The sequence below is a fragment of the Pygocentrus nattereri genome, chromosome 3 (assembly GCF_015220715.1).
Source record: "Pygocentrus nattereri isolate fPygNat1 chromosome 3, fPygNat1.pri, whole genome shotgun sequence".
Classification (NCBI taxonomy): Eukaryota; Metazoa; Chordata; class Actinopteri; order Characiformes; family Serrasalmidae; genus Pygocentrus; species Pygocentrus nattereri.
In genome coordinates this window covers 39,004,249-39,013,966 of record NC_051213.1, presented here as the reverse complement: position 1 = coordinate 39,013,966, position 9,718 = coordinate 39,004,249, and the positions used below count along the sequence as shown (strand labels likewise).

Genomic DNA, 9,718 nt, shown 5'->3' with positions numbered 1-9,718 from the left:
TAGGGCAAAACTACAGAGTAAAAGAACAGGTCAATAAAATCCAGAAAAAACACGTAGACTATGAACAGTATACAGGGGTTATACAATTTAATGTAATAAATGATAGAAACCCCTACCTCGTCCACCTTGCTGTGGTATAGTTAGAGACTGCAGCCCATCTGTAGAAGCATGTTTATATCAGTTATCCTCCAGCCCTTCATCAGTGGTCATGGCCAGACGTTTTTGGAAGTTGTGTTAAGGAGATTTCACCTCCCAAATAATATCTGGTCAACAGTGGAAACTGACCCCGTATGGGCTACAGTCTGTAAGTGTACATGTATACCTATTTAATGGATATATAAGGTAGATGGAGCTCATAAAGTAGCCAGTGTGCAGAAAATCCAAGTGAAGTTTTTCTAACAGTGGACAGAGAGTATACAATCTTCTTTTCTAATACTGACGATTCAAGAGATCGTTAAATTGTTTATTTCTACCATACACAAACTGTACAACACAGCGCATTACTGCTTATGAAATAGTAAAAGTGTAAAGAAACTTCAATATAGAAACTACTTTAACTGAAAAAAAAGCATTTTGTTTTAATCAAAAAGAAACAAAATAATTTACAGTACAGTGTTCCATACTAATATCATTACACAAAAAAATTCATTTCACATTACAAAACATCAAATACAAACGCGAAAAAAATAAATAGTCCTCACAAAAGTTCCTGAGCAAACAATGTGTGGTTTATAAATTAAATATTAGGAATTACAAATAATTTAACACAATTATAAATTACACTTCTTTTCAAAAGATTTTCATTCTGTTGATTAAGGATTGGATTCAGTATAGGGATTTGGTCAAATATAGCTTCTTTTTTTTAAAAACTCAGTGACCTGTAAATTTTCTTCTCTGGCAGTTAGATTTAAAGGAGTGTGACTGCTCACACTAATCTGGAAAACACATGTAATAATATCAGTGGTCATCTGTGTTAAAAACGTCACTTCAAACCGTGCCTCTTTTGTTGTGCACAAAGTCTATTTTGCAAGGTTGTTTTCCACCGTAGGACTCTCTTGGATCTGCTTGGCAGTTAGTGGACCATACACCTAGCTTCATACAAAAATCAGAGGAGGCCATGGATGTACTGCCCTTAAAAACATGGCGAATACAAGTCTATAGTGGAAAAGTAATTGCAACTCAGAACTGACCATAGCCAGATAATACTATCTTTAAGACACAAAGAAGCCTTTTAAAAAGTTGCGTATTTTCTTTTGAAGGTCTTTGAAAGGGTCAAACGCTGCATTTTAGCTTGGCGGAGAATGTACTAATTCATAGTAAATGATGAAACACTTGATCTTCGTATTACAACAATATCATCCGATACTTAAAATGGCATATAAACAGTAGCTAAACAGAGTTAGAGGCTTTTTTTTCTTTCTGAAAATAAATATACTGTATAATAAAAGGAATCACCATTCACGTAATACTGTTCTACCACAAAAACATAGTATATTCCATGTAATCATTTACATATAGGCACATATATGCACACACAAGAGTGTGCACACCAAAGGCAGTTCATATTGATAGAAACGCAAATCAGTTATTTTATGTAGTGATTTTTTTCCCCTTGACTTGATGTCCTGGTAATAAAATGGCAATGTACAGTCAGAGTGTTTAAATGAAACTGATTTGACCTCAGTAGCTATGAATACTGATTTATGATTCAGTGTTATTTGGAAAATTTATTTGTAGCACACAATACATTCAGAAAGAAGACCATTGAGAGTTGAAGACTGAGCCTTGCATGGCCGACCAGTAAGAGCTCGCTGCCACTAGGTGGAGCAACAGGACTATTATTACATATGCCATCAGTCACTGGTGGAGGAGTATCACAAATGCAAGTGAACATGTTTTTTCCTCTTTTTTTTCTCCATTTCTTTTAACAACAACAAAAAAAACTACCAAATAAAATACGACAAATGCAAATGTGCTTGAGCCTAAGTCATTTGTAATACATTGAGCGGAAGTGCCAGAAAAAAAGGATACCAACAGCCAACATTGATGTTAAATATAAAATAAATAAAATATATTACTGTTCAATAAATTATTTTTGATGAATAAAGACAATAAATAGTAATAATAGTCTTAATACACAAAAGAACACATACAGAGTTAAATCAAGCAAATCAAAGGAAATAAATAAGTGCAAAAGGGGATCAGAATCTCACCAAAATCAATTTCAATAAATAAAAAGTTTGAAATTGTGATAAAAACTGGCTGGTAATTATCAGTGCAATCCATGGAATGAATATAGTTTACTTTTTTTTTTTTAAATATAAGCTCTTTCTTGCACATGGTTTGAAGCCAGCCATACCCCAAAAACCAAAGAAAACAAAAACCAGCTGTCCAGAGATATTGCTTGTCTGCAAGTACAGTACTTCATGGTGAGTAGACTGTTTCTACATGGATGCCCTTAATGGCCTGTCTGATGCTGTCCAGTAAGGCCTTGCATTCTGGAGAGTACTCATGTTCTGAACTGTTATACATATCCGTCAAAGTCTTCACATAAGCTTCAAAGTTCTGCTCATTTATCGGACCCTGGAAGACAAAGCAAGCATGTAAATTCACAATGTACACACGGTTTTGTAAAGTTGCAGTGAAAATACATTAGCAGGGAGATATATACGGCATCTAGTCCTTGACTGAAATGGAAAATACAATAGTGAATTGACAAAGGCAATCTAAATCTATTCCAGTCCACCTGAAATCTTTTTCAGATATCCATTTTTTGTGTGGGCAGACTTTTGTCCGGATTAACTGTCTGACAGATCACATGATTTCACTAGGTGATGGAAGCGTGATCTATCAGTAGAAAAGAGCTGAGCAACACATATTTTTTGTAGTTAATCAGGTTCCAGTAAACCATGCTTTTAGCCATAACAATATGTTTTCCTTCATAGCATAAGTGTTTTTATGATTACTGTGTTCCGTGTATAAGCCATAAAGCTCACAACTATTATTTGAATTATTTGAATGATTTTCTTGGTAGCTGAAATATAGCAGCGTTTTGAAGCATGTGAAAAACTCACGGTGAGAGGAAGCCAGGTTAAAGTACAGCCCCCACACAGTAATGTGTATTTTAAGTCTCCCAAAATAAACAATGAATAAAGTTCACATTCTATCCATATAATTTCAAAAGAATTTTTAAAGTTTTAAATTTATTAATTTTTTATACACAGATTCAATGCTCCTCTGATGTCATGTAAATAAAACATATTTCAATTTTATCATGCTGATTTATTCTCACCTACTTTGTAGTCAAAACAATGAATTGTGATTTGCCTCATTTGTCACAGTCTCTTTTCCCTAATCCTATTTATTTTGATATAAATAAATATATGTTGATGTTATTAGGTTGGGAATCTTGTCTGGTTCAAACAACACAGAACTGTATTGAATTTCCAGTCTTTTCTGTCATTTACAAACCATAGGTGCTGGAAATAAAGTTTACATTTTTATTTGCAGCACAGATGTGCAGATGCTTGTACAAAAATATTAATCTTGCTCAAATACATGTATAAGGTTGTGCGCCACTCTCTCCTACACAGGATTAGCGTTTGTACTTTCTCACTTTTTACTGTTGACAAGATTAGCTTTGTTTTTATTTGGCAATAAACTTTCTGTTTCTTTTGAAAGTTTATCCTCAAGCCCACCACATTACATAAATAAAACCTTGGATACCCCTCTTTCACACGGCAAAAATAAGAGGTGGTGTTTCTTCCGCCTGTTCTTCACTACAGTAGAAGGTGTAGTGAGGAGGTCTGGCTCACCATTTGTGGTAGCTGGATGTCAGTAAGGCTGTTGATAAGTGCTTGACTGAGCCGTGCCAGCTCCTTCAGCAAGCTGTCGTTGTGCTGCTCGATCATCTTGTTCTCCTCTTCAATGGTCTTTAGGTTGCACTCCATGGATGAGATCTGGACCAAGACGGAGCATAAAAGGTCAGGAACGGAATCACGCGGAGGGAGATCAATACAGCAAACCAGTACACTCAGGAGCCCTATTTTTTCACAACACTGTGTTACTGTTTCAGTTTCAGTCAAGGTAGAATTAGAAATGACACAATACTATTTCTCTTTTCAGATTTTTCAAAATGCCTGTATAGTTTCATGGTTAAGATATAAACAAAGTAATTGAGAGTGTGTAATTCAGGTCTAATGTGAAATGCTCCATTCTAAAGAAATGTATTGAGTTAGAGTTGGTCACAGCAGTGGTGGTAGGAACCAGAGGTCCAAAATGTTTAATGTCTCTGAAAGCTAATTCACATAAAGCTCTTACATGAAATGGTGATGAGTACACTGCTTGATGCCTGAGACATTTACGATAGTTTTAAAATACGTTTATGGCCTACAACATATTTGTAAAATGTATCCAGGTATATGCAGTGTGTTAAAGTTCGTTGCAAAGCAAAACCATATGCATAGTCAACTCTTGTCTTCAGATTTACCATTATTTATGCTTCTCAACATGATATAAAAACTCAGAAAGCATATGTAGGCACAGTGGTTCTTTTTCATCGTGTTGTAGACATCACTACCAGTCAGAAAGTTTCTCTATGATGCAAATTTCATATCAAACCACTCTGAATGACTTTGGTTACATCTCAACAACTGAACCAAGTGGACAACTTGAATTCTCCTGTATGGCTTACTAGTCAAACATTAATTTACATAAATTCACGTTTGGTGATCAGCTAGTGTGTACAAAAGTGTAATGTGTATTCAGGTTGTTCATCAAGAAATTAATTTTCTTACTGTTTACCTGAGTCTGAAGTTGCATCATGTCAGCCTCTATTTTCAGATTGGATTCATTCAGCTCTTTTATTTCATGATCCAAATGCTGCATGTCCTCACTTCCCTCAATGCCTGTCTCAAACAACAACCAGAGAAGACACTCATGAGATGAGACCTGGCCCTGCGCTGTGCTTTAGATTCACAACATCAACAACTGGGAAAAAGGCTGGTTTTTAGTGTTTGTTGTTGTTTTATACACAATATTATCTGATGTAGTGCATTTTCAAAAAATAAGAATCAATTAGAAAGCCTGTGTTCCTTTTATAAACTGGAAGATTGTTAACCCACCACTGCTGGTTTTAAGTTTGATGGTCATCTCCTCTCCTGAGAGCTTCCTCTTGATGCTTTGAGCATTAAGCGGACAACCTGACAAACTGGAGAGATAAAATGGCATTAAAAAGAGACAGATCAAATGAGTGAGCAGTTATTTAGGCTGAGGGCTAGGTTAAGAAAAACGACCCCTAGTTTCTGTTTTACTTCCTGTTTTTTTCTGTTTAGGTTTTCAATGCTGGTCTTATAACAATTAACCTCTGTTGCTAATTTCTTTTGTGTGCACTTTAGGGTTCGTGCTGTATGTTATTCCTTAAGCTTAAGGTTTTGTGTTAATATGAGAGTTCTACAGCTATGGGTTAAAATAGGGCTCAGGTTAAAGGTGAGGGCATGAGTTTTTGGCCAGCTCAGTCTTACCTCCTGTGCGTGGCGAACACATTGTTGGCATGTCCCAGGCCGTTGCAGCCAGGAAGGGGGCAGTGGGGCAGCTCCTGCTTGCAGGTCTTCCAGGAGAAGGCCATTCCATTCAGGGTGCTCTCCTTTTGGCGCTTGGCTGCGATGGGGCAACTACCGGCACTCCGGTGGGACGTATATTTCCCTGTGACATGACCCTGACCATCACAACCAACTACAGGACACCTAACACACAGGACAAGAAATAAACTGTTTCATTTCCCCTTGAATGAGAAATAAAAAACTGGATCAATTGATACTGGATTAAGAGGTTTTCTGCTCAGTGAAGATGATCACTTTTATTCACTTTTCCTTTATAATCAATATTGATGTATCTAATACTAACAAAGATACAGTCATCACTTTTATAGATTTTATATTACACCTTCTTTTAGTTTATTTGAAGATTTTATAAGTGATCAATTTACAGCACGGTTTCAACTTAAGGCAGATTTCTTTGAAAAAATAAAAAACAAGTCTCATGAAAAGAATGAATGCTTTGAGAAAGGCAAAAGTATTTGGACACTCCAAATACTGAAAAAATGATCTTATATTTCATTGTTGAGGAATCTATGCAATTTTCTGGTAAATGTATGTTTTCTTTTTTTCTGACTGGTAAGAATGGTATTCTCTGACTTTTGCACGGTACTGTGCACTCTAATTTACTGAAAAAATAAACAGCACAAATAAGCATGCTCCCAGTGAACACAGTTGTTGTGGATATCATGCTATGTGTGCACATCATGCAGTGAGCACATCTTTGTTTACTGTGTCTATGGAGTAATAGCATTGGAAGCAGGCATGTAGGTTGAGGTGTGTGATCGTATGGAACGAGGTCACAGTGACAGGTTGCATTCAGAGACCTGAACGAGGCAGCTGCCCTCTGTCGCCTGTTTTCATACGGATTTCTGGGTCACCCTCCTGGAGCGCGTGCAGATGTAGCCCGACCTTTGGCCCGCTTAAATTAAAACCTCTCGCCAAACAGAAACAGATACTCTTTTGTTCCCTTCCACTCCAAATCACCACACAGTGACACGTTTATTATAGTAGATTATCTGGTGGAGGCCGAGCAGAAGCGGCGTTCTGCACTTGCTTGCACTGTTATTTCATCACCGCGGTGTGTGGAAAAGCTGCCAAACATGCTCCAGCGTTGAACTAATAGCCGGAACGCAACTCCTAAAAAACCATGGCCGAACATTTGTCATTTGGGTAAGTCGCGCACATCCATAAATACCCCTTCCACTTGCTGAGCAGGAAGATTTTTCAAAAACCATTAAGAAGATTAATCCCGTGAAATGCTGATTAAAAATGTATCCAAAAAAAAAAAAAAAAAAACAGGCTGACATAATTCTGCACATGGAAACTCAATAATGTTTGACAGAAAAAAATAAACAAAACAAAACCAGAAACACTTGGATAAATAATTACGAGGGTGGTGGGTTAATACGATTGCTTTGGAAAATGTATAACATAAGCCTGGCAAGTTGAAGTCTGGAGTGGCGAGGAGTTGGCCAATTTATTTCGCCTCTCACCACTACCTCCCCACCCCTGCTGGGGTCAGTAATGGAATGACATAAATTGCAGATAATTGTTGTGTGTCCTGCGCAGGGGAGGGGGAAAAAGCACATGATTTGGGGGTCACTGGCCCCTTCCCTGATAGCCCATATTGGGATAGGTGAAAGGTTATCTGGGATGGAACAAATAGCTTTGCGCAAAGCTGCATAGAAGAAGGTTGTTTTGGCCGTTTGGGTGCGTAACACAGTGGCTCTAACAAGGGGACATGGCAGCTTGAGCGCTTCTGTGCAGGTAGTGGCCATACATCAGGCCGTAGGACAATGGAGTCATGCCATATGGCCACCAATTTACAATAATATTGCAACATTATAGATGCAGTGGACCCTGTTCCCCCACACTGTTCATCCTCTCCTCCATCACTCTCACCCCCTCTCTGAAAGTGTATGAGACCTGTTTCAGTCTAATTCCTAAGCCTTTGCCTTTGCATTAGTAATTAAAAATGAAATAGTGGCACAGATGTAAACGTAAGAAGATACTGCCATGCTGAGTTTTGAACTGAGAGCTGCAAACAATTGCATTAGGGACTTACATAGTATTATCAAGAACTGCAGCTATATGGAATTACTGAGACTTTTAACAAAATGACACTTATAGAAATGTGTACATATTTGAGGTCGAGATTTTGAGATTCGATCTGAGATTAAATTTTTATTTATTTATTTTTAATCATTTATGAAGGAATGGCCACTCGAAAACATTTAATTCACTCCGGTTCTCTATTTAGAAGCATGAGATGTCTGTCTACACTCTTAGAAACAAAGGTGCCAGAGTTGGTTCTTTACGCAATGCCACAAAATAACCATTTTTGGTTTCTTAAAAATCTTTTCTGTGGTTGCTTCTTTAGAGAACTATTTTTGTAATAAGCAGTGTGAATGTGAATAACATTTTTAATGTTTAAAGTTATTAAGATTCTAGAAAGAACCCTTAAAGTTTCTTCACACATAAAAATCTTTTTCATTTCTATTTATAAATGAGATGAATAAGTGTGAGGAACCTTTCTGTTTAAAGAACCTCCACGTAATGTAAAGGTTCTGGGGATAACGCTTAAATTGGCAAACAACCACTACACCTAGTGCAAAAATTGGTTAATTGTATATTGACTATATAGTAATTATTAATACATTTTACAAAAACTACACTCAAAAACAAACTAGAAACTTAAAAATAAATTTCACACGAGGAACCAATGAGGACAGATTGAATCAATATGACATACTTATCAAACTAGCAAAAAGCAATGACCATTCATTTCTGAAGGTGACCTAAATATTTACCTCACAATTATCTAAGCAATTTTCAATTTGTCTGCCAAATACTAAGAAGTTATCAGCAATGGTATATGCTTTTATGAGGTTAAATATGAAGCTTACTTTATGTCTGGCTCCTCCTTCTCCTCTTTGCTAGGTGTGAGCTTCAGGCTTCCTTTTCTGGCACGAGGGCATCCTGACAAACTGGACAAGAAAATAACATGTCAGTCTTAGGACAAGTTCAGCTATGGAGAGGCATGCAAGGAGAAGATATCGCTATTTGGTCTTAAAGAGACAATTGAGGCTGGCTGTTTTCTCATTAAAAAGGGGTCATGACCTCATCTGTCTGAAAATGCCACATTGTATTTCATCACTTCAGATCTTTTATATGTTAAAATATCAATTATTAGCCAGAGTCAAAACATTTTTATACTGTATTGCTCATCATGCAAGTAAAGTAAGCACATAGGAATGTAAAGAAATTCTGGCAACACTTCACTTGAACCCTGTTACATAATACTGACATGACCATGACATAAACTCATCATGGCGCATGTTGTGCTGTCAGGAATTGTCATGATAGATTTTATTCAGCAATAGAACAGTGTCAGGTTATCATTAGCAGTGATTGTCATGACAGATGTCACAGTGTTTGGTGTCATGACAGCTAACTAGAGTACACTAGGCAAAATTAGCAAGTGACACCAAACATTGCTCGGCTACATTGAAAATGAGGGTTGCCCTCAATGTACTTCCGAGTCAAAATAAAGGTTGATTGATTGATTGATTGATTATGGCATCTGTCATGGCAATTACCAGTAATGGTAACATGACACTATTCTAACTATCATGACGTCTGCTATGACATGTTTATGGCATAGTTATGTCAAAATTATGTAGCAAGGTTAAAAAAAGAGATATTGCACTTACGTTATTTGGCACTGGTCAGAATAGCTGAAAAAGCTGTGAAACCTCTAGAACAATTCTCCTGAGTGTGTGTGTGTGTGTGTGTGTGTGTGTGTGTGTGTGTGTGTGTGTGTGTGTGATGTTGAAAAGGTGATTTTGGGAAGTTGGCTACTCACACCCACCTCCGATGAGAAGCATAGTTTCCTGTCACATGTCCTGAGCCGTCACACCCAGGAGTAGGGCACCTGTTAAGAAGAAAAAAGTGGAGAATATGTGAAAAACATGACAGTATGTTTAGACCAGAGGTGGATTTAGTCATTCTGGGGAGCTAGGCAAAAGACAAGAATAGGGCCCTCTGAAAGCACATTTTTAAATTAGTTGAGCCTTTGGGCTCCTGAGTGAGTCTACATTGCAGAAAATTATATCCTAAGT

At 37.2% G+C, this 9,718-nt stretch overlaps 1 protein-coding gene across 7 annotated transcripts in view; it reads right to left on the bottom strand.

Annotated features, from left to right (window-relative positions):
- Positions 1 to 436: 436 nt before the first annotated feature.
- The window catches only part of st18 (ST18 C2H2C-type zinc finger transcription factor), a 75,361-nt gene continuing 66,079 nt past the window's right edge, over positions 437 to 9,718 (bottom strand). For 6 of the 7 annotated variants that reach the window (XM_017723287.2, XM_017723288.2, XM_037537351.1 and 3 more), the window contains 7 exons: positions 9,463 to 9,531; positions 8,504 to 8,584; positions 5,523 to 5,744; positions 5,124 to 5,209; positions 4,804 to 4,907; positions 3,816 to 3,959; positions 437 to 2,583 (listed from right to left, as the gene is read on the bottom strand). In XM_017723287.2, coding sequence (XP_017578776.1) covers positions 2,425 to 2,583; positions 3,816 to 3,959; positions 4,804 to 4,907; positions 5,124 to 5,209; positions 5,523 to 5,744; positions 8,504 to 8,584; positions 9,463 to 9,531 — 865 coding nt within the window. In that variant the 3' untranslated portion in view covers positions 437 to 2,424. The remainder of the gene's footprint in view (positions 2,584 to 3,815; positions 3,960 to 4,803; positions 4,908 to 5,123; positions 5,210 to 5,522; positions 5,745 to 8,503; positions 8,585 to 9,462; positions 9,532 to 9,718) is intronic. The other variant, XM_017723289.2, reaches the window with a different exon arrangement.